The sequence below is a fragment of the Muntiacus reevesi genome, chromosome 3 (assembly GCF_963930625.1).
Source record: "Muntiacus reevesi chromosome 3, mMunRee1.1, whole genome shotgun sequence".
NCBI lineage: Eukaryota > Metazoa > Chordata > Mammalia > Artiodactyla > Cervidae > Muntiacus > Muntiacus reevesi.
Window position 1 is genome coordinate 106,011,837 of NC_089251.1, and position 24,795 is coordinate 106,036,631.

General features: G+C 51.8%; 2 protein-coding genes across 3 annotated transcripts in view; both read right to left on the reverse strand.

Annotated features, from left to right (window-relative positions):
* Positions 1–169: 169 nt before the first annotated feature.
* On the reverse strand, positions 170–11,450 carry DDOST (dolichyl-diphosphooligosaccharide--protein glycosyltransferase non-catalytic subunit). Its single transcript, XM_065929969.1, has 11 exons — positions 11,261–11,450; positions 10,948–11,058; positions 4,004–4,090; positions 3,066–3,169; positions 2,877–2,971; positions 2,535–2,628; positions 2,204–2,352; positions 1,538–1,685; positions 862–982; positions 657–763; positions 170–583 (listed from the first exon to the last, which is right to left on the reverse strand). The coding sequence occupies exons 1-11, from the start codon at positions 11,412–11,414 to the stop codon at positions 434–436; spliced, it is 1,320 nt and encodes a 439-aa protein (XP_065786041.1). The 5' UTR covers positions 11,415–11,450; the 3' UTR covers positions 170–433.
* A 3,159-nt stretch (positions 11,451–14,609) lies between these two features.
* KIF17 (kinesin family member 17) overlaps positions 14,610–24,795 on the reverse strand; it is a 45,697-nt gene continuing 35,511 nt past the window's right edge. Inside the window, exons 12-15 of one of the 2 annotated variants that reach the window (XM_065927502.1) lie at positions 20,972–21,230; positions 19,229–19,296; positions 16,081–16,198; positions 14,610–15,167 (exon numbers count right to left, since the gene is read on the reverse strand). In XM_065927502.1, the coding sequence (XP_065783574.1) occupies positions 14,989–15,167; positions 16,081–16,198; positions 19,229–19,296; positions 20,972–21,230 (624 nt within the window). In that variant the 3' untranslated portion in view covers positions 14,610–14,988. Of the gene's footprint in view, positions 15,168–16,080; positions 16,199–19,228; positions 19,300–20,971; positions 21,231–24,795 lie in introns of both variants that reach the window. The other variant, XM_065927501.1, reaches the window with a different exon arrangement.

Here is a 24,795-nt window from a genome sequence, read left to right on the forward strand (position 1 = left end):
CTGTGATGTCCCCACTGGCCTTTATTAACCTTATTTTTCTCCCCTTGACATTCAGCAGCTCTGTAATTTCCAGACCAACAAAACTAAAAACGGCCACTTACTACTTTCTACCCCGTCATTTCACAACAGCACCCTTCCATCAGCAAAGTACAACAGGGGCCAGATGAAATGTGAGGACCATGTTTCTCTTTATTTTAGAAATGAGAGTTGATGTCACATATGAAAAAATACACTTAGCGTTCAAGGTGAAAAAACAAATTATTCCCTAACCCTCCACCCCTTGGTATTCAATGTTCCATCTCCCACTGAGGTAAAGCTGTACCATTGTCCGTGGCTTTAAAAAAAACAAAACAAAAAACCGCCATAGAGGAGGAGGAAAACCAATCCTGTGAAAACCCTCCGCCTGTTCCCAGGAGTGCAGGGCGCCAGCCCCTCAGTCGGACTTCTCCTTCTCCTTCATGTGCAGGAAGACGACGCTGAAGATGAAGAGCCCCAGCATCATGGAGAAGGCGCTGGCGTAGTAGGGGTAGGCCGAGGGGATGAAGCGCTCGTACTGCGTGTGCTGCAGCGGCCGCACCGACACCTGCGGAGGGCAGCGTGCTGGGCCCCGGCCACACGGGGCGGCGCGGGGTGCGGGCAGGGAGCCGCCAGCTTACCTGAGTGGAGGAGTACAGGTGTGTGTAGCCTAGCCGGTTGTAATCCACTTTGAACTGGAACACACCATACACGTCAGGCAACTTGAACTGGACGCTGTATTTGCCACCTGGGGAAGAGACAAGACCCATAACCAGGAGGGGCTTCCCAGGCAGCCCGAGGCAGGGATGGGCTTCCAGAGCTGTCTCTCGCCAGAGCTGCGCTCACCTTTCCTCTTCAAGAAGGTCCTCACAAAAGGATCGATGCGGACAAACTCCAGCTGAATGTCATCGCCATCAAAGGGGACCCACTTGCCGTCCGAGAGCTGCTCAATGACGATGCTGTACTCCTGAGACCAGCAGCCGGGGTAAGCCCGGTGGCCACTGACCGGAGGACAGCCTCGCCTCCTGCTGCACTGAATCCCGCCGTGTCTCGGGCAGGAGCCCCCCAGGAGCCTGACAGCTCAGGCAGGCCCCCCAACCCCAGACAGTGGAGGCCGCACCCAGCTGGCCCAGCCCTCTGACCTGCCCGCGGGAGCCCGCAGCAAACCGTCTCCCTGAACGCACCGGCACGCCTGAGCGGCCCTGCTTCCACAGTCGCCACGCGAGCCTTTCCTGACCGATTCTCCAGACCCCACTCAACGTGAATTCTACTCCCAGCGGAGTAAACCAGCAAAGCCCTCCCCACTGCGCTCCCACAGCAAAAGCACACCTCCTCCACAGAAGGCCGCCTGTTAGGGTGCGTTTATACACCAGGCTCTCTGCACCCAAGCTGACTTCTTAGGGTGAAGATGAACTTATTCAGCCCTGTGTAGGCGCTTCAGACCCAGCACGGGAGTGTTGCGTGCTTTTGAGTGGAATCAACTTGGCCCAAACCCAGGGGCCCTCCAGCGCCAAGCTCTTACCACTAGGTCAGTGACGGTGTAGGCGTTGGGTGGCGCTGTCTCGCCCACCCGATGATGGGACACTGGCCCCACCCGGAGGACCCCCTCCTCCTTGAACACCCAGCGGGAGAGGGCCACAGCCAGCTCGTAGTTGCCGGTCTGGGAGTACCTGCAGAAGGGGGAACGGGGAGGCTGCAGCCGGGGACCAACTTCCCTCCAGCGGTGCCTGGTAAACCAGTCACCACGCACCGGATAGACCACACCCAGCCAGGCTCTGCCTAGAGGCCACACATGTCTAGGGGTCCTGCTTGAGGGGAACACAGGAAAGGACGACAGGCGTGATACGCTGCTCTGGGTGTCACCCACACAATAAACACACAGCTACCGGAACATCAGTGACAGGAGTTTGAGCAAACTCCAGGAGGTGGTGACGGACCGGGAAGCCTGGTGCGCTGCAGTCCACGGAGCTGCAGAGTCGATCCGACTAGTGACTGAACCACCACCACTACATCTCCAGATGAGCCATCACTACTGTGAACAGTCTAGGTTGCCAACAGCAGCAATATAGTGACAAAGTCTTCAAAAAAGCATCTGAAGATACTCAGCCTCCAACACTTTTAGCTAAAAGGCTCCTTCCTCCCCCTTGGCACAGACCCACCCTCGGCGCCCCCAATCTCCCGCATCTACCTCTGGGAGCCAGGTGTGGCCTTCTGCACCGCCGAATTGAAGAAGGCGTCGCTGAAGAAGTCAAGGGAGCCGCTGAAGATGACCCGGGCGTTGTTCCGGGCCTGCAGCCCCGCAATGAGAAGGGTGTTCTTCCCCACGGCGTGCGGGTACTGGAGCAACAAGAGGTCGTCGGCCGGGAGGGCTGAGACCCACCCTGTTGCTGCCCTCACCCCCGCCCACCCATTTCTCATCCCACTGCCAAGGCTTTCCTGCTTGCTGCCCACTTTCAGATAAAAACTGCTGCTGCCCCAGGCCCAGGAGCCGGAGGCCTCAAGGCTGCAGAGGCCCTCACCTGGGTGATGGGTTTATCCGGGAAGAAGGAGTAAGAGGTGGAAGAACCTGTCAGGATGTCCAGCACCAAAGGATTGTCAGGGTCGGCCACCATCCTGGAGAAGGAAAGGAGAATCGCCCAACTCTGACCCCAAAGGACCAGGGTCCCCCAGGAGCCACTTCTTCACAGGAGTTCATCACACTTCCTAAAAGCCAAACCCCGAGCCCTCCTCTTGCTGTGACGATGGAGTCTGACTCAGTGTCACATTTAATCTCACCCACGTGCTCCAAGGGAAGGAAAGCCTCCAGACAAAAGTGACTCCTCCTTTCCCCAGGCTTCTGCTGGCCCCTCCTGCTCACTCACCCCACACCCCGAAAGAGGATGGGATTCAGAGATGATTTCCCAACGATGGTGGGGGCCTTCAGCAAGTTCTCCGTGTCGGCCACGATGAGCGTGTGCTGCCCGAGCAGAGGAATATCAAATCAGGAGACGGTTCCTCAGGCGGGAGGGCGCCTCCCAACCCCCTCCTGGTTTCGAGGCTGAGCTGGTTACCTGGCCAAGGTCTGAGACGTCATAGTTGTGATGGTCGATAACAGCTGTTTTCTCCTCGTCGAACTCAATCCCACACTCACTGCCCAGCTCTCGGAGAGGGTCGCCTGCAAAGACCCGACAGATGCCTGACTGAGCCCTGAAGCCGGGACCCTGGGGCGGGCAGTGTCCCTCCTGCCGGCATCCTCACGACTCACTCTACCAGTCACCCCCGGGCCCCGCAGCCTCACCAAGCCGGGCGCAGCCCCACGACCCCTGAGCAACAGCATGGTGTTCTGCCTGCGGGAGTCAGAATCTGAACTAATAAACCACCACCACCTGACCCCTCGCCTCAAGTACACAGTGATCTTGGTTCTGCACAAAAACTTGCTTTGAAGCAAAGTAAATACCTTGGGCAAACTTCATCTGGATGAGCCGGGCTAACAAGGTTTCTCTCCTCTTCATCATCATATGACCAAGAGCCCCACCCAACACAGTTTTAAAAATCTACCCACACTGGAGGAAAGGAAACAAGAGTTGCCGGCGGTGCTCACTGGCGCAGCTGGTGGTTAAGTACGTGGGGCTCAGGGTCCTACTCCCCTCTCCCTGCTTCTAAGTACGTTTGAAAATGTCCAAAGTAGGAAACAAAAATCTGTTAAATCTTCCCTCTTGCCTTCTCTTTGTAAGAGCCGCCAAAAAAACAAGAGAAACAAAAGGAAAAAGCAAAACGAAGGAAAAGAGAAACAGGGGTCCCAGCTCTTAAAACAGGACCTGCTTCTCACCTCCCTGGCTGTGGTCACGGGAGTACAGAAGCGACTGAAGGGCGCTGCAGTCCCCTCCGTCCCTGGCGGGGCTCCCCCACCGCCCCACCACGAATGCCCCCTTGGCAGCTTCCAAGTGTAAAGCTCTCAGCTCCCGGGAGAAATGGTGGGAAACACCACAACCTCCCGGGTCAGACTTACCGATGTCTGAGCTGGCAGCTACCAGGACACTGCCTCCACCGTCGATAAAGGTACTGATGGTCTCCACGTTGATATTTCCTCCAAAATCTGAAAGAAGCACCAGACTCAGGACCCAGAAGGTTCCTCTCACTACCTCTCTGACATCTGGCTGGGGAGGATGACCCGCAGACTATGCTAAGTTGCTTCAGTCGAGTCTGACTCTTTGTGACCCCAGGACTGTAGCCCGCCAGGCTCCCCTGTCCATGGGATTCTCCAGGCAGGAATACTGGAGTGGGTTGCCATGTCCTCCTCCAGGGGATCTTCCCGACCCAGGGATCGAACACTGGCAAGCAGGTTCTTAACCAGCTGAGCCACCAGACACCAGGCATGACCAATTAGAGAATAGCACCCTCTGGAGGCCCAAAGTAAGAGGGACCTCTACCATACATGTCCCGACATAGGACGATGTTTCCAGTTCCTCAGTGTCAAGATCCAAGAATAATGGCTCAAATTCATAAACCTTTAGAAGTACAAATGAAACACTGAAACACCTGCCAATTACAGCTGTCAAGTCAGTCATACACATTTCAAGTCACACATGAACTATCCATCCAGAAATGTCACGTTTTTTTACTCCCATTTCATGAAACAACTTGCAGCTTATCACCTGCACCTTTCACATCAGTACCTTCATCTTCACTCTAGCCACTCCTGAGGCCCCTGGCAGTTCTCTAGAGTCCATCAACCTCACCTTCAGTGAGCCCGTCTGAGAAGGAGCACTCCTGAATCTCAGAATGATGCTGTCCCGTGACACGGGCAATCCTCTGCCCAACCTGAGAAGATTTTTCCCGTTAATCCTACAGATTTAGGTCTAGCAGTCATAACAGGACCACTTCATATACTGTTTTAAAGTGAGCACCAAAAAGGCACGTGAACTTTCAGCACCTGTAACTGTAAGATCATACCCTTTTCTGGTCAGTGGGTCAGGAGAGGCCGTAGCATCCAGAACCGGCACTGAGTGGGGCTGCTGCAGCTCAAGTGCTAAGTTGCTCAGTCTCTTGTGTGACCCCGTGGACTGCAGCCCGCCAGGCTCCTCTGTCCTCCACTACCTCCCAGATCAAATCCATGTCCCCTGAGTTGGTGATACTGTCTAACCATCTCATCCTCTGTCGTCCCCTTCTTCAATATTTCCCAGCATCAGGGTCTTTTACAACGAATCACCTCTTCGCATCACGTAGCCAAAGGATTGGAGTTTCAGCTTCATCAGTCCTTCAAATGAACACTCAGGACTGATTTCCTTTAGAATGGACTGGTTGGATCTCCTTGCAGTCCAAGGGACTCTCTCAAGAGTCTTCTCCAACACCACAGTTCAAAAGCATCAATTCTTCAGTCCTCAGCATTCTTTATGGTCCAACTCTCACATCTGTATGAATGAAACTTAGATACCTGGGCTTAACTCCAGGATCATGCCTTGAAAACCCAGTGAACAGCATGAAAAGGCAAAAAGATATGACACTGAAAGATGAACTGCCCAGGTCAGTAGGTGGCCAATATGCCACTGGAGAAGAGTGGAAAAATAGCTCCAGAAGGAATAAAGAGGCTGAGCCAAAGTGGAAACAATACCCAGTTGTGGATGGGTCTGGTGGTGAAAGGAAAGTGTGGTGCTGTAAAGAACAATACTGCATGGGAACTGGAATGTTAGGTCCCTGAATCAAGGTAAATTGGAAGTGATCAAACAGGGGATGACAAGAATGAACATCGACATTTTAGGAATCAGTGAGCTAAAATGGACAGGAATGGGCGAATTTAACTCAGATGACCATTATATCTACTACCGTGGGCAAGAATCCCTTAGAAGAAGTGGAGTAGCCCTCACAGTCAACAAGAGTCTGAAATGCAGCACTAGGGTACAAACTCAAAAATGATAGAATGATCTCTATTAGCTTCCAAGGCAAACCATTCAATATCATGGTAATTTAAGTCTATACCCCAACCACCAATGCCAAAGAAGCTGAACAATTCTATGAAGACCTACAAGACCTTCTAGAACTAAAACCAAAAAAAGATAATTTCATTATAGAGGACTGAATGCAAAAGTAGGAAGTCAAGAGATACTTGGAGTAACAGGCAAGTTTGGCCGTGGAGTACAATATGAAGCAGGGAAAAGGCTAACAGAGTTTTCCCAAAAGAATGCAGTAGTCATAGCAAATACCCTCTTCCAATAGCACAAGAGACAACTCTACATATGGACATCACCAGATGGTCAATACCGAAATCAGACTAATTTATATTTTTTGCAGCCGAAGTTGGAAAAGCTCTACACAGTGAGCAAAAACAAGACCGGGAGCTGACTCTGACTCAGATCATGAACTATTTATTGCAAAATTCAGACCTAAATTAAAGAAAGTAGGGAAAACCACTACACCATTCAGATATGACCTAAAGAAAATCCCTTACACTTACACAGTGGAAGTGACAAACAGATTCAAGGGATTAGCTCTAATAGATAGAGTGCCTGAAGAACTATGGATGGAGGTTCATAACACTGTACAGAAGGCGATGATAAAACCATCCCCAAGAAAAAGAAATGCAAAAAGGCAAAATGGTTGTCTAAGGAGGCCTTACAAGTAGCTGAGAAAGAAGATAAGTAAAAGTCCAAGGAGAAAAGGAAAGATAAACCCATTTGAATGCAGAGCTCCAAAGAACAGCAAGGAGAGATAAGAAAGCCTTCCTCAGTGATCAATGCAAAGAAATAGAGGAAACAATAGAATGGAGACTATAGATCTCTTCAAGAAAATAAGAAACAACAAGGGAACTTTTCATGCAAAGATGGGCACAATAAAGGCCAAAAACGGTATGGACCTAACAGAAACAGAAGATATTAAAAAGAGGTGGCAAGAATACACGGAAAAACTATACAAAAAAGATCTTCATGACTCATATAACCACGAATGTGGTTATACAAAACTATACAAAAAAGTTCTTCATCACTCAGATAACCACTCACCTAGAGCCAGACATCCTGGAATGTGAAGTCAACTGGGCCTTAGGAATCATCGCTATGAACAAAGCTAGTGGAGGTGATAGAATTCCAGTTGAGCTATTTCAAATCCTAAAAGACGATGCTGTTAAAGTGCCACACTCAATATGCCAGCAAATTTGGAAAACTCAGCAGTGGCCACAGGACTGGAGAAGGTCAGTTTTCATTCCAATCCCAAAGAAAGGCAATGCCAAAGAATGCTCAAACTACTGCACAATTGCACTCATTTCACACGCTAGTAAAGTAATGCTCAAAATTCCCCAAGCTAGACTTCAACAGTACACAAACTGAGACCTTCCAAATGTTCAAGCTGGATTAAGAAAAGGCAGAGGAACCAGAGATCAAATTGCCAACATCTGTTGGATAACAGAAAAAGCAAATTCCAGAAAAAAATCTACCTCTGTTTCATTGACTATGCTAAAGCCTAAGACTGTGGATCACCACAAACTATGGAAAACTCTTAAAGAGATGGGAATACCAGACTGGTCCAAATCAGGAGAGGACTACGTCAAGGCTGTGTACTGTCACCCTGCTTATTTAACTTCTGTGCAGAGTATATCATGAGAAATGTCAGGCTGGATGAAGCACAAGGTGGTATCAATATCAATAACCTCAGATATGCAGATGACATCACCGTTATGGCAGAATGCGAAGAGGAACTAAAGAGCCTCTTGATGAAAGTGAAAGAGGAGAGTGAAAAAGTTGGCTTAAAACTCAACATTCAAAAAACTCTTGATTGTGGCATCTGGTACCGTCACTTCATGGCAGATAGATGGGGAAACAATGGAAACAGTGACAGACTTTATTTTTTTGGGCTCCAAAACCACTGCAGATGGTAACTGCATCCCTGCAATTAAAAGACACTTTCTCCTTGGGAGAAAAGGTATGACAAACCTAGACAGCATGTTAAAAAGCAGAGACATCACTTCGTCAACAAAGGTCCGCTCAGTCAAAACTATGCTTTTTCCATTAGTCATGTACAGATCTTAGAGTTGGACCATAAAGGCGGCTGGGCGCTAAAGAATTGATGTTTTTGAACTGTGGTGTTGGAGAAAACTCTTGAGAGTCCCTTGGACTGCAAGGAGATCAAACCAGTCGATCTTAAATCAATCCTGAATATTCATCAGAAGGACTGATGCTGAAGCTGAAGCTCCAATACTCTGGTCACCTGATGTGAAAAGCCAACTCACTGGAAAAGGCCCTGATGCTGGGAAAGAGTGAAGGCAGAGGAGAAGGGGATGACTTCTCTGCCATCATTACCATCACCAACTTGATGGACATGAGTTTGAGTAAACTCCAGGAGGTGGCGATGGACAGGGAAGCCTGGTGTGCTACAGGCCATGGGGTCACAGAGAGTCAGACACGCCTGAGTGACTGAAGAACAACAAATCCAGGCAACCCCTTCACCTTTCTGAGCCCACTTCCCCATCTATAAAACAAGGACCCAGCGTTTCCCGGGCACAGAGGACATGGTAAGGATCCTTCTCGTGTAGTCATTACTGCATGTGCCTTCAGAGCTTCCAGATCCCAGAAGAGCAAGGAACCCGCCGATACGTGGAGGAGGAAGCCAGGCCCGTGTCCTCACACCTGAGAGGGCCTAGTGCTCACAGTACCGCAGAAGGGCCCTCAGACTGGGGACCACCACTTATCCTGAACACCCCTGACCTCCAGAACATGCTAGCCTTCTCCCTAGGGGTGTCTGAGAGGGTTTCTTACAAGAATGGTCCCCACCTTGCAAGAGGCAGGAAAGTTCACCACAGAGATGCCAGGCAGGGCTTCAAATAACACCGAATCTCAGAGACACTATTCCATTTCGTTTCCCTGCTTCCTCCATCAGAGAATGGGCACAGTTCAACACTGGCCTTAACACCTCTCTCAACCAGCTCATCTCCCCTTTTCAGAGGAAGCCTCAGGTCCAAAGCCTTCAGCAGTTCAAGAATCAGCTAGAACTTGACAGCGCTGCGCTCACTGTTATATTTTCCTCTTCAGAAAGCAAATGATAGTCCAGTACTGGCTTTCCATTTTCAGTGGTGACAATAGGTTCGTTACCAGTTTTCTTTTAAACTGGGTTATGTTTTTTTCTTTTTTTCTAAGCAGGTCAATTTGAAGAAAAACATTACTGGCACAAATATGGAAAGTGGTAAAGATCACAAAGTGGGGACAGAAATGAATCCGATTTCTGAAGCAGTATCTTGGGCTCTGCCCCTTCTCCCACTGACAGCAGCCTACCTCAGCCTCCTCAGCCCACCTACCACTTCCCTCCCTCTCAGTGACCCTTCAAAGCCCAACTCAGACAGTCCCTCCCCTCCATCTGGGACATTCCAACATGTGGTCTGGTAGCTCATCTCAAGTCCTTGTTTATCTTTCCTCACAGACAGGCTGAGAGAGTCCTGAAGGGCAGCCTGTCCCTATTCAGTACTGCTTTCAGAGTTCCAACACAGCAGCAGTCCAGCAAACACCATTTAACCAGCGACAGCCATCATTCGCCTGCCCAGCCAACTTGAAGATTTTAATGCACAACTGAACTTGCCTCTGAAAAGCTAATTCCAAAGGCACATGTTACAGGAGAGTTGGGAGCACCTCACCAAGTACTGCGAACCTAGGGAAAATGCATCAGGGGCTTGGCAGATCCCAATCTCACATGAACCACAGAGAAGAAAGTCGATGCCAGTGAAGTGACAGCCTTCCTAAGCTTCATAAGCTGAACAGAGAGATGGCAGTCCTGACTCACCCCGGACAGGGACAACTTGTGTCCTCCGAGAAAAAGATAAACTGAAGCCACTAAAGAATGACTAGGATGCTCACCGAAAAAGCACAACAAAAAGGGAAACAACCAAAGGAACTGGGGTTATTTAGTCTGGAGAAGAAACAACTGAATAATTCAGGACCTGATTATGCGAAGGCTACGCCTGTAAGCAAAATAAGCATTAGACCTATTCTCTTAGGCCCTGGGGAGTATCAGAAACCCTTTTCCTCCTTGCCCCAAATAAACAAAGCAGGAAGTGGAAGACAAGTTCAGTTTAATACATGATCTTCTTAAGAGAGTTGTACAGTGGCAGCCTATTTTAGGAGTTGCCTCCTAAAACAGTAAGCTGTCACAGGAACATCAACTGGAAAATCTAGTGAAGATGTTCATTTGGCTCAACAACTAGTCTTCTGCTAAGCCCTGGACATATCCATCCAGCCTCAAATAGTTTGGACTAGGTAATCACTAAAGGGTCTTTTCAGTCTAACTGTGACTCCATCTGAATTCTCAGGATCAACTACCACCAATGCCCCTTTACAGAAAATCAAGCTTAGAGCACAGCCATTTTCTTGTTCCACACAGGCAAACCCAATCAGAGAGTGAAGGAATGTCTGTCTTTCTTATCAGGCCCTTTAACGGAGAAAACCCCTTCTCAGAGTAGCAGAGCCAGGAGTTCTAACGTCTGCAACAACACCTGATCCCACAGTCCTCAGCTCTGTCTTCTGGTAAGGACATATTCTCTCCTAAGCCCAGAGTGAAGTGAGGTGAACTGACAGTCACTCAATCGTGTCCGACTCTTTGCGACTCCACGGACTACAGAGTCCATGGAATTCTCCAGGTCAGAATACTGGAGTGGGTAGCCTTTCCCTTCTCCAGAGAATCTTCCCAACGCAGGTCTCCCGCATTGCAGGTGGATTCTTTACCAGTTCAGCCACAAGTGAAGCCCAAGAATACTGAAACGGGTAGCCTATCCCTTCTCCAGCATATCCTCCTAACGGAGGAACCGAACCGGGGTCTCCTGCATTGCAGGCAGATTCTTTACCAACTGAGCGTTAGCCTTTTCCTCTTCTCTGGGAGCAGCAGCGCCGAGGGCTGGCGACCCACTCCATCCCAGGACATGCCCAAGATCCTGAAGAAAGCTGATAAATCAGAGTCCTGGGAGCGACCGGCAGCTCTTACCTTCTACCGAAGGGGAGAAGATGATGAGATTGTCATAGAGAAATTCCCCGTACTTAATGAGGGACAGGCTGGGATCATCTGCGGTCTTGAATGTGAGTACAAAGCCACGATCTGGAAAAAGAGAACGAGGGAGCTGAGGCAGATAGGAGGCAAAGAGAAACCACCACTGCAGAGACCGTGACCGTCCTGCCCCCGTCCCCCAACCAGCCCCCTGGCGGCAGGTCGGACCTGGAAGGCCAGCTCGGGTGGGAGGGAGAGGTGTCGGCGTCTCGGGGCTCAGGGACCTTACCACCCCCTCGGGCCCCAGGCTCACCCTTCAGGCTCCGGAAGAAAAGCGAATGGGTCTCCCGGAGGTTGAGGTTGTCCAGCAGTACCAAGGTGCGAGGACCGCTGGCGCCGGCCAGGCCAAGCAAGGGCAGCAACAGCAGCCACCAGCGGGACCACACACGGGCCGCGCGGGGCGCCATCTTACTGCTCCAAAGAACCCAAGGGCCTGGGCACCGGAAGTGTCTCTTCCACGGTCGCCCAATCGCGGCTCGTTGTCTTGAAGTATCACCCGGAAGTGATTCGAGAAAGCCAGGGCCGGGCGTCCGGAGCCGCTGCTCGGACGGCGAGGCTCGAGGAATACGGCCGGAAATGTTCCTGTGGGAGGCGGATTCTCGGCACACTATTGGTGAAAGTGGCGCGCGGTCCCGCCCCCCCGAGAGGAAAAGGCTCAATCCTAGAGAGACAGCTCTGCGGCCGCGGCCAATCAGTAGGGCCGAGAACCCTTGGGTTCCGCCCATTGCCGGCTCCCGCCCGAGCCTGGGGCTCCCGCCTCCTCATCCGATTGGTCCGGGTCTGGGCCGCGGCGCTCGGGTCAGAGACCCGGGCAGAGGGTCCCTGGACCGGGACAGGTTCGGCTGGAGCCAGGCCCCACCTCCACTGTCTCGCGGGAGGAGGTGGTTGGAAAAAAGCCGGGGACGGGTCGCGGGCGTGGGGAAGAAGGCCGGAATCTCTCCCGCTGCTCACGGGCGCAGGGCCTTGGCGCGGGCCCGGCCCACCCAGCCTGATGACCCAGGCCGGAGGCAGTGTGGGCTGGGTGAGGAGTCAAAACCTGTAGCTGGGCATATCCGCGCCCAGGCTCGCACCAGCCCTGTAACCCGGGCGCTTCTCTGGTTTCCAGGCCGCTTCTGGTGGCTCAGAGGGTAAAGAGCCCGCCTGCAGTGTGGGAGACCTGGGTTCAATCCTTGGGTTGGGAAGATCCCCTGGAGAAGGGAATGACAACCCACTCCAGTATTCTTGCCTGGAGAATCCCATGGGCAGAGGAGCCTGTCGGGCTACAGTTCATGGGTCCCCAAAGAGTCGGACACGACTGACCGATTTCACTTGTTTCCAGGCCGCTGTCCTAGGCTGGCACTGGAAGCGATGAGGCCCGGCCCTACTTACCTGTGTGTGCCTTTGGGACCGCCTGGGCTCTTGGGAGGACTACCGCGGGTTTCGAAAGTGCTTCGTGCAGAGCCAGGCTGAGCCTCCACTCAGTTCTGGCCCCACACCCCTTCTGAACTGACAAACAGGGCAACCAGCTCTCCTCAGACCACCGTGGGTCTAAGTAAAAGCTACCACAGGCATCTCCAGGACTTAACTGTTCTCTGGGGCTCAGCCTCAATCTTGGAGTGAATGGTGAAGGTAACTGTGGAGAGAGAAGGTAGCCATTCTTTTCTGATGTATTCTCCTTGTCCACCAAGCCAAGAATGTGGGGGCAAAAGTCAAAACCTCCCTCTGCGCTTCTCCTCAACCAATCTTGCCCTCCATCCCCACTTACCGCACCCTGAACTTCTGCCCACAGCCCGCCCTCCTGCCTATGATGCCACATCAACCCACTTCTCACTCAGACCTGATGGTGTGGACAGAGTCACTGAGCAGTCGGCCACAGCTCACGGAACCCAGAGGCTCTTCATGCGGGTCTGCACCTAAACTCGTCTTGTCAGCCTATCTCCTCTCAGTCCCTGCTCAGGCCTTCCATGGAACAGGTCTCCTCCCACCTTTTACATACCCTGACCTTGCCACCTCCTACCTTTTGTTCATGAGGACCCCTCTACCAGGAGCCCTTCACGCAGACCCCTAACCAGGAACCCTCTCCCCACATTCCCATCTTAAGGGGTCGTCTCCATCCTTCGTGGCAGCCCCACCCGCTGCTGCTCCCTTCAGAAGGGCACTCTGTTCCCCATACGGATCTGACTTTGCATCCTCTTGTTCCAAGTGTGCACTGCAGCCTGCCTCCCCATAGGCCAATCTCTGGGTTTCCTAAGCATCTTCCGCCCTGGCTTCTCCAGAACATGAGCTCCTTGGCCCAGGCAAGTAGCTTGGGGCAGGTACCACAGTAGTTAATACAAATATGGAAGGGGAGGACAGGGGGACTAACAGAGCACCTGCTACAAACCAGGAGCTCCACACACTATCTCATTTAACCTTCACAGTAATCCTGTGAGGGCTTCCCTCATAGCTCAGTTGTAGAGAATCCGCCTGCAATGCAGAAGACCTGGGTTCGATTCCTGGGTCAGGAAGATGTGCTGGAGAAGGGATAGCCTGCCCACTCCAGTATTCTTGGGCTTCCCTTGTGGCTCAGCTGGTAAAGAATCTGCCTGCAATGCAGAAGACCTGGGTTCGATCCGTGGGTTGGGAAGATCCCCTGGAGATCACACAAGGAACTCTACACACTGTCTCATTTCACCTTCACAATAACCCTGTGGGGTTGGTATTATCCCCATTTCATAGATGCTTAGCATGAAATGAGGCTCAGGACAGCACCAAAGCCTTTTCCCTCAGACTGTGGGCCCCTCCCACAGAGCAGGGCTGGGATACAGTGGGCGAGGGGATGGGTCAGTCTTATACAACTGGGATGGCCTGGATTCGTTTCTAGAGATGTTAGGATGCACGGTTCCAACACAGCCCCTGAGGGCATCAAGACCTGGGTCTTCTCTGGACCTCAGCCAGATGTGGCCTCTATTTTCCAAACCAAGGAGTTTGCTTTCCTGGGTCACAGATCCTTTGAGAGTCTTAACAACGGTTCACATTCATATGCTCTCTGCTGAAAACGCTGCACTTGCGCTCACAGTTGCGGGAGTTGCGGAGACCTGGAGCCTGCAGGCGGTTACAAAGCCCTGCTCCAGGCTTCCCCAGTGGCTCAGTGGGTAAGAATCTGACGGCCACTGTCGGGGACACTGGTCAGATCCCTGGTCCAGGAAGATGCCACATGCCACAGAGCCATTAAGCCCATGAGCCACAACTACTGAAGCCCGTGCATCCAGAGTCCTTCTCTGCTACAGAAGTCATCATCACAAGAAGCAGCCTGTGCATCACAATGAAGAGGAGCCTCCACTCACCCCAACTAGAGAAAGCCCATGTGTGGCAGTGAAGACCCAGCACAGCCAAAAATATACACAAACACACATACATAAAAGAACCCCTGGTCTGAAAGAGCGTCCCCATGGAGGCCAGGGAGGGGCTGTGGGACGCTGTCTGAGGGTCGGAGCAGCACAGTTGGCCGGTAAAAGGCAGTTTATTAGGGCAGCTTAATGTGGAATGGCCTCCCCTGGGCCGCAAACCACCTGGGAGTGGGCAGCCCGGGACTCCTGGGCCCACCCCCCAGGGCGTCCCCAGCAAGTGGGGCCTACTGGACAGAGGAATAGTGTTCACTTTGCCAAGAGGTTGAGTCTGATCCACGTGGAAGTCGCTGACACTCTGCTGGGATGCTGATGGAGGCCTGGAGGCAGAGCTGAGGTCTCTGATCCCATGGAGGCACGGAACCGCACTGGTGGGCACAGCGGCGGGCCAATGGGAACACTGATGTGGCGTGGGTCCAGGCTCCGAGGGGCTCACAGCCTGGGCAGAGTGGGCTCTCTGGGTGGCAGGGAGGGGAGTGTGCCTTCCCAGGGACAGGCCCCCTTGGGTGCCCCGGTCACTGTCGGGGCAGGCAGGAGGAGGCCTGGCTGGAGCTGCCCTGGGGGGGCCTGGCGGTCTCACGGGAGCCCAAAGGCAGGGCGGCAGCAGGCAGTGTGTTCACAGGGGCTCACCGCCAAAGCTGCTTTTGCTTTTCTTACGCTTGGCCTTGGTGAAGGGGATGTCGAGGGACTCGAGGCGGAAGGGCCGAGGCTGGGGCATTTCGGGGGCCTGGGCGGGAGGGGTGGTGGAGCTGCCGCCGAGAGGGGAGCTGAGGCCTGGTGGTGAGCTGTGGTGTGCTGGGGAAAAGCACAGAAGGGAGACGCGCTGGTTAGCCAGGATGCAGGGGTGGAGAGGAAAGACTGTATGCGGGGTATGACCCCAGCCAGAGGCCCTGGGACCCCAAGCTCTGAGAACCTGTTCTGGCTGTGGCCTTGGGCCCAGCACTCCCATCTCTGCCCAAAGGGTCTGGGCTGGGAGCTTGGATTTTCAAGCCTCAGACTGTGCAGCCTGGGTGTCAAGCCAGACAAGCCTGCTGCAAAATCCTGCTCCGTCACTTTGTGGGAGGGTAACCTTAGGGAGCTGCTTCTCCTGAGCCTCGGTTTCCACATCTGCAACATGAGCACGATGCCAGGTACTCATCTGATGTGAGTGTCTTTACCGTCCGGCTTTCCTCTCCTTACTCCTCAGCTCCACCCACTCTGTCTCTGAATAACCTCAGGACAGATCTGAGATTTCCTTTTTAATTGGTACTGGATTGGAAGCTCAGTGTCTTTGGTTTTAGTTTTAAGAGCAAAGTGTCTTTGGACTCTTGCTTGTAGAAGCGTGTTTTGTTTTTGTGGTCCTGATTGCCCTGCTTTGGGAATGAGTCACCATCTGAGGAAGCTGGTGAGGAATTGACTGAGTCCTGGGCAGCCCCAGACTGGGGTGTGCTAAGGGGCTGCTGTGTGTCAGGAAGACAGAGGATCCAGCTCGCACCTCACCCCCCAGGAGATGGAGGGGGACAGGAGGCGGGAGGTTGTGTACCAAGCACTCCCCGCCTCGTCACCAAGCACTCCCCGCCTCGTCCCACCGATCACAGAGGAGGCAGCTCCCCTCAGTTGACAGCGGAGGAAACAGGCTCAGAGAGAGAAAGGGGTTCCTGGCCCAGCCTGTGTGGCTCCAGAGCACTCAGGGAGGGGCTGGAGGGCAGGAGGCGGGCGGGACGCTCACCCAGGCTCTTCATGGGGTCCGTGCTGAGGATCTGGCTGGCCCGCTTGGGCCGGAAGTAGTTACTGGCTATGTTCTCGCTGTCACTGCGACTGAGCATCAGCCGGTAGCGGTCCTCCTCCTGCTGAGAGTCCACGTCCTCCAGGTCAGGACCCTTGTTTGTGCGCTGCTTGTACCCCGTGCCCTGACCCGGGGGGGTTCCACGGGCTCTGCCGGCCTGGGCAGCGGGCTGACATGAAGCTCACTGCCCATGTTGGGGTGCCCTCCACTCCAGACCCCGACTCCTGCAGTGGGATGCAGGCAGCTCAGGCAGCAAGGAGGGTCACCGTCTCCAGTCTATACACGCTCCTCCCCACCCCCACCTTCCAGTGCTCAAAACCAGGTCCATCAGGGGAAAGGAGATACTACATACCCCACACCCAGGACAACATACTCTTACAGTACAGTACTCAGCTCACGAGCACATTTATGAACATCAGAACTGGAGTCCTCTAACATGTTCATCACCAAGCACTAGTAGCCAGGCTTCAGCAATACGTGAACCGAGAACTTCCAGAAGCCTAAGCCGGTTTTAGAAAGGGCAGAGAAACCAGAGATCAAATTGCCAACATCCACTGAATCACTGAAAAAGCAAGAAAGTTCCAGAAAAACATCTGTTTCTGCTTTACTGACTATGCCAAAGCCTTTGACTGTGTGGATCACAATAAACTGTGGAAAATTCTGAAGGAGATGGGATACCAGACCACCTGACCTGCCTCTTGAGAAACCTGTATGCAGGTCAGGAAGCAACAGTTAGAACTGGACATGGAACAACAGACTGGTTCCAAATAGGGAAAGGAGTACGTCAAGGCTGTATATTGTCACCCTGCTTATTTAACTTATATGCAGAGTACATCATGAGAAACTCTGGGCTGGAGAAAGCACAAGCTGGAATCAAGATTGCCAGGAGAAATATCAATAACCTCAGATATGCAGATGACACCACCCTTATGGCAGAAAGTGAAGAACTAAAGAGCCTCTTGATGAAAGAGGAGAGTGAAAAAGTTGGCTTAAAACTCAACATTCAGAAAACTATGATTGTGGCATCTGGTCCCATCACTTTATGGCAAATAGGTGGGGAAACAGTGGAAACTGGCAGATTTTATTTTTGGGGGCTCCAAAATCACTGCAGATGGTGATTGCAGCCATGAAATTAAAAGACGCTTACTTCTTGGAAGAAAAAGTATGACAAACCTAGACAGCATGTTAAAAAGCAGACACATCACTTCATCAACAAAGGTCCATCTAGTCAAGGCTATAGTTTTTCCGGTAGTCATGCATGGATGTGAGAGTTGGAGCATAAAGAAGGTTGAGCACTGAAAAATTGATGCTTTTGAATTGTGGTGTTGGAGAAGACTCTTGACAACTCAAGACCCCTTGGACAACAAGGAGATCCAACTAGTCCATCCTAAAGGAAATCAGTCCTGAATATTCATTGGAAGGACTGATGTTGAAGCTGAAACTCCAATACTTTGGCCACCTGATGGGAAGAGTTGGCTCATTTGAAAAAACCCTGATGCTGGGAAAGATAGAAGGCAGGAGGAGAAGGGGACAACAGAGGATAAGATGGTTGGATGGCATCACCAACTCAATGGACATGAGTTTGAGTAAACTCTGGGAGTTGGTGACAGACAGGGAGGCCTGGCGTGCTGCAGTCCATGGGGTCATAGTCGGACACAACTGAGCAACTGAACTGAACTCAGTACTTTTCACTGCTGTAGTGGTTCTGTTTTCTTCAGCCTGAATCTCTTCCTTCAGGGAACTACCTTTCACCCACTGGACATGGTCTTGGTAGGTTATGCATTCACAGCACCCTAATACCACCACTGCCGCTTGCCCATCCCCTTACTACACACCTGGACACGTGACTTAGACTGGACCAATCGCAGAACTACATCTTCTGGACACAGTCATTGGTCTAAGAGTAGGCCCAACCCAGGCAGAGCCAATCAGAATCTTGCCACAAGCCTTGGTTTAAGGACGCTCCAAAAACCCACATCTCTTTCCTATTTGATTACTGATTGCTAGCAGCCGTCTTTCCTGCCACACAGAGAAGTCCTGCCTACGTCCAAACCCAGGACTCCAAGTGAAGCAGAGCCAAGAGGTGAAGAAACCATACAGAACAGGACTGTTTGGGCCCCTTGATCCAGTCGTGCCTGAAACTGGGCCACTTAACATAGACCAAGAAAATCCCTAATTTGCTTCTGATTGTTTGCTTTGCATAGGTATCCGTCACCTGGAACTAAAAGCATTCAAATATAACCCATCCATAACCTCAGATTAAGAATGGCTTCTTTCAGGAACAACTTTCCCTTTTCTTTTTTTAAAACAAAGTTAGGGAATCAAAAGCAGCCAGTCAGAACCTTAGACCAGCCTGTGTTGCTCAGATGAAGACGCATTAACCTATGAGTGACCTTATCATGACTGCAGAGGTATGTTCCATGTAGGTTTTCCAAAATATCTGTAATAGTTAATGGTGAGGATCAGCAGATTATACAGTCTATGGGTCAAATCTGGCCCACAGGCTGTTCTTGGAAACTTCCTCTGGAACGCAGCTGGGCTCATTCATTTACCCAGGGGATGGGGTGGGTTCGTGCTCTTGTGCAGCGTTGTGAGAGACCACACCCAACCCCTAAAGTATTTCCCGTGTGGTCCTTTAGAGAAAAGTTCGCTGACCTGCTTTAAGGCTGTGTATTTTTTGTAATACAAAATAAAGGCAATATGAAATAAAGTGACTTCAGAATCGCAATGACTGTTTACAGAAACTTGAGGATGCTTTCTGTCTAAGAGTACCAGCTGGGGCCCAGGGAACCGGGATGAGCTGCTTGGGCTCTGGGTTTGCGGCTGAGACCTCGGTCCATCACCAGCAGGGTAGGCTGCCTTGAAGCCCTGCTCCTTCTCTGCTCTTTGTGCACACTAAAGTGCCTTTGAGTGAGGCCCAGAGGAGGCAGGGGGTCTAGGTGCAAAGAGCGACACAGAAAGGGCCCCCGCTCAGCCCCCTGATTTAATCCTTAGGTCACCTGGAAGCACAGTCCAGATCCTACAGCTCCCCGACCCACTGCGCCGTGGGGGCCAAGCTCCCACTCCCCACTGGCTCTCCCAGAGACCATACCATGCCTGGCTCGCCGTTGTCCGCTGCAGAGGCTTTGCGGGCTGGTCTGTTCTGTGGCCCTGTTGAAACTGCTACGAGAAAACAGAAGCTCAGGTCCCTGCTGCCTGGTAGGAGGGGCAGCGGGGCTGGGGGAGAGGCTGGGTGCTCGGGCCTGGCTCAGGCTTGGAGCCAGGGGAGGACACTAGAGCCCACCCCTAGAGAGGGGATGGCTCTGAGAGACGTCAGGAGGCTTAGGCCAAAGCAGCCATCCCCCTGCCCCCAGGCAAGACTGCAGGTGAGCATGGGGAGACAGGCCACGCTGCCTGCAGCCTGCGAGGAAATGAGGCAGCTGCCGTCTCACCGGGGATGGTGCCACGCAGGGGTTAACAGTCGCCTGTTGCTCTGGCTGAGCAAGGAAACAAAACCATGGGAAAAGAATGAAAGCAAGATAGAGCAATTAAGTGTAATCTAAACAGAAGTGCATCGGCGTGATGAGTTGGGGTCGTCATGCCCTGCTGAGCTAAGGAAAAACATAGTGGGACCTTGGAACGCCGGGTCGGCGCGAGTTCAGAACACTGCTTGCTGTGCACACCAAGATGTTTTTCCCAAGGCATATGTGGGTTTCGGGCCTCCAGCTGGGTGATACCCTCTGCACGAGAGAATAACGACAGTTCAAGGTCATCAGTAACATGGGCGACGGGATCAGGGACAGAGGAGGCTGATTTTATCGTTAACACAACAGATACTCTACATGCGAAGATGCTAAATAAAAGTGAGGTGGCTTGGAGGAACAGGGCTCTTGATCCCTGAGATCTTGAGTCCCCCGGTCCCATCTTTAAAACTAATTCTGTCTCTAGTTTCTTTCTTCCAAACTGTGCGTCGCCCCGCTTTTGCTCCCTGCCCACTGAGCTGGCCGCGGCAGCGCCCATCCCCCCGGGTCATCAGAGATGCAGGACCTAGGTGAGCACTCCCCGAGCGGGGGGTGCATGGGTGTGGCCCCGCAGGCCCGAGGAGCCCACAGCTCCCTGGATGGGCAGAGCCGCTGGAGACAATCCACTGCGAGTCTGAGCCTACTCTGAGACCCAGTGAGGGCTCGGTGGCTTTCAGGAGTATCTCATCCAACCCCTTTTCAGTGAAGATCAGGCGACCAAGGCCCAGAGAGGGACAGTGATCATCATAAGGTCACACAGGAGATCAGCAGCAAAAGCAGAAGGTGAGCCAGGCCTGCAACTGCCCAGCTCACTTCCGTCCCTGGCCTATGACTCACTGCTATGATTGTGACTCCAGGTAAGTCACTTACACTCTCTGAGATTCCTCATATGGAAGACAGGGGTGAAAATCTTTACCCCTTCAGGGTTATTGTAGGCTGAAGTAAGGACAATAATGATCGTGGTAAGAAAATGCCTCATGCATTTACAATGTGCCGGGCATGTTTCCAAGGATTTTACATGTCATAAGACGTTAAACCACCCAGCGATCTTTAAGGAAGGTGCTGTTATTAATCCCCATCTCACGGATGAGAACACTGAGTCCCCAGAGCTGACACAGGGACTGCGGGAGCCAAAATTCCAACCCACGTGTGCCTGACTCTTAGGCCCCCAACATGCTGGGTACCCAGGGTCACCTGTCTGCTGCCCCCAGAGCCAGCAGGGAGAGGTGCGTGGCCCCCTGCCAGCCTGCAGGAGAGAAAACTGTGGAGAAGGGAGGGGGAACAAGGAAGTGGGTGGGCAGCGGGGAGGTGAGGGAGACAGCAAAGCTCCTGACCTACTGGGAGGCTGGTTTTTATGATGATGGGCTCGGGAATCTTCCAGAAACCATTGTCTTCATCCCAGCAGGACTCTCGTCGGATCTTCTCCAGGTTGCTATAGTTACAGTCCCGGCGAATCAGGGGCTGCACCTGCTCCAAGAGCTGCTGGAAGAGCAGAAAGTCACGTTCCTGCCGACGGATGGTGGCCAAGTAATCGATCTTCTCCAGCTCAAACTCCGACTGCAGATCTTTGATCTCCACCTCTGCTGCTCGGAGCTGAAAACAAAAGATGAACGAGCAATGAGCAGGAAAGACAGCCAGAAGGAAAGACATTCCCTCTCCTGCACGCCCGCCCCCCTGCCCTGCCCCCCGCCCATCAGTCACTCACCCCCACTCACTGATCCTCTCACCCATCCAATCTGATCGTCTACCCTGTCATCCTTCCACTGATTCATTCACAGTCCCTCCCACCCCTCCACTCAATACTTAGATGAGCACCTACAGGGTCCCGAGCCCTGCAGAAAGCAGGAAGAGAGGCTGGTCATCCACTCCCACCACCAGCCCTCAGCCACTATCCCCACTCGTACGTTTTATTCAGAAGCCATTTACAAGGCTCCACGTGTAACACTGTAGTTACCACAGTCCTCGAGATCTCAGAGAACTGTACAGATTCATTCTTCTAAAAGAAGCAGTAGGCAGGACTTCCCTGCTGGTCCAGTGGCTAGGAGACAACTGTCTGCCTGCGGATGCGGGGGACAGGGGTTCGATCCCTGGTCCAGGAAGAGCCCGTGTGCCACAGCAGCTGCAGTCTGCGCCCCAGGGCCCGCGAGCCGCACCTGCTGAAGCTTAAGCACCGGGAGCCTGTGCCGCGCAACGAGAAGTCACCACAGTGAGACGCCTGCGCGCAGCAATGAAGACCCAGAACATCCAAAACTAATGAATTCGTATTTTAAAAAGCAGCCGTAGGCACAGATTCTCAGACAGCAGCCCTCGCTCTCCCCGGCTATCACACTCCTGTTGTTCCGTCGCTCAGTCATGACTGACTCTTTGCGACCCCATGACCCCGTGGACCACAGCACACCAGGCCTCCGTGTCCTTCACCATCTCCCGGAGTTTACTCAAACTCACGTCCACTGAGTCAGTGATGCCACCCAACCATCTCATCCTCCGTCGTCCCCTTTCTAAGGAGAGGTCAGAAAGCATCCTTCAGTGAACAATGCAAAGAAATAGAGGGAAAAATAGAATGGGAAAGACTAGAGATCTCTTCAAGGAAACAGGAGATATCAAGAGAACTATTTCATGCAAAGATGGGTTCAATAAAGGACAGAAATTGTATGGACCTAACAGAAGCAGAAGATATTAAGAATACACAGAAGAACTGTACAAAAAAGATCTTCACGACCCAGATAATCACAATGGTGTGATCATTCACCTAGAGTCAGATGTCCTGGAATGTGAAGTCAAGTGGGCCTTAGGAAGCGTTACTACCAACAAAGCTAGTGGACAGTGATGGAATTCTAGTTGAGTTATTTAAAATCCTAAAAGATGATGCTGTGAAAGTGCTGCAGTCAATAAGTCAGCAAATTTGGAACACTCAGCAGTAGCCACAGGACTGGAAAAAGTCAGTTTTCATTCCAGTCCCAAAGAAGGGCAATGCCAAAGAATGTTCAAACTACCATACAATTGTGATCATCTCACACACTAGCAAGGTAATGCTCAAAATCCGTCAAGTTAGGCTTCAACAGTATATGAAGAGAACTTTCAGATGTATAAGCTGGATTTAGAAAAAGCAGAGGAACCAGAGATCAAATTGCCAACATCCATTGGATCATAGAAAAAGCAAGGGAATTCCAGAAAAACAACTACTTCTGCTTCATTGACTACACTAAACATTGACTAAAAAAAAAAAAAAAAATTGACTGACTGTGTGGATCACAACTATGGAAAATTCTTAGAGATGGAAATGCTTGACTGCCTCACCTGTCTCCTGAGAAACCTGCATGCAGGTCAAGAAGCAGCAATTAGAACAGAACATGGAACAAGAGAATGGTTCCAAATTGGGAAAGGAGTACATTAAGGCTGTATATTGTCACCCTGCTTATTTAACTTCTATGCAGAGTACATTATGTGAAATGCCAGGCTGGATGAAGCACAAGCTGGAATCAAGATTGCCGGGAGAAATATCAACAACCTCAGATATGCAGATGATGCCACACTAATAGCAGAAAGCAGAGAGGAACTAAAAAGCCTCTTGATTAAAGTGAAAGAGGAGAGTGAAAAAGCTGGCTTAAAACTCAACATTCAAAAAACAAAGATCATGGCATCCAGTCCCATCACCACATGGCAAAAAGATGAGGAAAAAGCGGAAGCAGTGACAGATTCTATTTTCTTGGGCTCCAAAATCACTGCAGATGGTGACTGCAGCCACGAAATTAAAAGACGCTTGCTCCTTGGAACAAAAGCTATGACAAACCTAGACAGTGTATTAAAAAGCAAAGATATCACTTTACTGGCAAAGGTCCATATAGTCAAAGCTATGGTTTTTCCAGCAGTCATGTAAGAATGTGATGTGTGAACCATAAAGAAGGTTGAGAGAAGAACTTTTAAACTGTGGTGCTAGAGAAGACTCTTGAGAATCCCTTGGACAGCAACGAGATCAAGCCAGTCAATCCTAAAGGAAATAAACCCTGAATATTCATTGAAAGGACTGATGATGAAGCTAAAGCTCCAATACTTTGGCCACCTATTGCGAAGAGCCAACTCACTGGAAAAGACCCTAATGCTGGGAAAGACTGAAGGCAAAAGGAGAAGAGGGCAGCAGAGAATGAGATGGTTAGATAGCATCAGCAACTCAATGGAAATGAATGAGGACTCTCCGGGAGATGGTGAAGAATAGGGAAGCCTGGCATGCTGCAGTCCATGGGGTCCCCAAGAGTCAGACACGACTGAGCGATGGAACAACAAGCAACTGACTTAAAAATAAGGAGATTGTCCTAGATTACTGAGTGGGCCCAATGTAATGTATATACCACGTGGGAGAGGGAGCAGAGAGAGACGGGTAGAAGAGATGCAATAAAGGAGATGCTTGGGAATTCCCTGGTGATCCAGCGGTTAGGACTCCACGTTTAGGGGCGCGTTCAATCCCTCGTTCCACAAGCAGAGTGGCACGGTCACAAATAAAGGAGAGATGCTTCAGAAAAGTCAGTCAGGACAGCCAAAGAGACGGGAAGCAGGAGAGAAACTGCACAGGCCAGGCTGTCTTTGGAGGGGGCCAGGCAGCAGGAAATATAGACTGCCTCTAGAAACTGAGGATGACCACGGCTGACGGCCGGCAGGGAGACGGGAATCTCAGTCCTTCAACCACGCGGGGTTAAATTCTGTCAACAACCTCAAATGGACTGTCCCCTAGGATCTCCAGAAAGAAACGCAGCCCTGCCAACACGTCGAGTTCGGCGTTGGGGAGTTCCAAGCGGAGAAGCCAGCCAGGCCGTACCTGGAGTCTGCCCTACAGAGCTGTGGGATAACGTTTTTAAGCATTTATCTGTTTTTCGCTGCGCTGGGTCCTCCTTGCTGTGCTGGCTACTCTGCAGTCGTGGCGCCCAGGCTCCCACCGCAGTGGCCTCCCGCGTTGCAGAGCACGGGCTCTGGGGTCCTTGAACTTCAGCAGCTCTGGCACGTGGGCTCAGCAGCTGTCGCTCACAGGCTCAGTACTTGTGAGGCACGGGCTTGGTTGCTCTGAGGCATTTGAGATCCTCCCGGGATCAGGGGTTAAACCCGTGTCTCCTGCACCGGCAGGTGGATTCTTTAGCACTGAGCCCCGGGGAAACCCACTGTGAAAGAA